We start from the raw sequence: 459 nt of genomic DNA, 5'->3' as shown, positions 1-459 counted from the left end.
CTGGTACTGGGAGAGGATCTCCAGGGAGAGGAGCAGGAGCGGCTCCCCGGTACTCTCCGGCAACATGGCTGCCACGTGAAGCGTGTGGCAAAACATCTGGATGTAAACAAAGGACAATTCCCGCGTCATGTTCTTCTCCTCCGTGGGGTGCCACTGGCAACGGGCAACGCCCTTGACGGAGCCCAGCAAATCTGAGAGGCTGAGGCAGTAGAGCCTCGCCACGTGTTTCCACGCCTCCCCGGGCAGCCACGTGGCGCCACTCGAACTGCACAGGAACTGAAAGCCCCGCAAGAGAAGCACCGAGAACTGGAGGTGATAGGCAAAAGGCTGGAAGTTCAGCAAAGGCAGGTGCTGAACGTATTCTAGAGAGTAAGGCACATAGAGGACCTCTCTGTCCAAGAGGCTCTTGATGACGTGGACGAGCCTTCTCCACTCGCTCTGGCTGCACCACGGGAACAC

The 459-nt window shown here is 58.6% G+C and overlaps 1 protein-coding gene across 1 annotated transcript; it reads right to left on the bottom strand.

Moving 5' to 3' along the window:
- Positions 1-3: 3 nt before the first annotated feature.
- Positions 4-456, bottom strand: LOC107125463 (gem-associated protein 4-like; the record flags this gene model as incomplete). The annotated part of the gene is made up of 1 exon (XM_015428882.1): positions 4-456. A coding segment is annotated over one exon (453 nt), but the record flags the coding sequence as incomplete, so codon positions are not given.
- Positions 457-459: the final 3 nt, after the last annotated feature.

The sequence above is a fragment of the Gekko japonicus genome, unplaced genomic scaffold (assembly GCF_001447785.1).
Source record: "Gekko japonicus isolate JY-2015 unplaced genomic scaffold, Gekko_japonicus_V1.1 scaffold96574, whole genome shotgun sequence".
NCBI classification, from domain to species: Eukaryota; Metazoa; Chordata; class Lepidosauria; order Squamata; family Gekkonidae; genus Gekko; species Gekko japonicus.
This window is presented reverse-complemented; position numbering and strand designations above follow the sequence as displayed.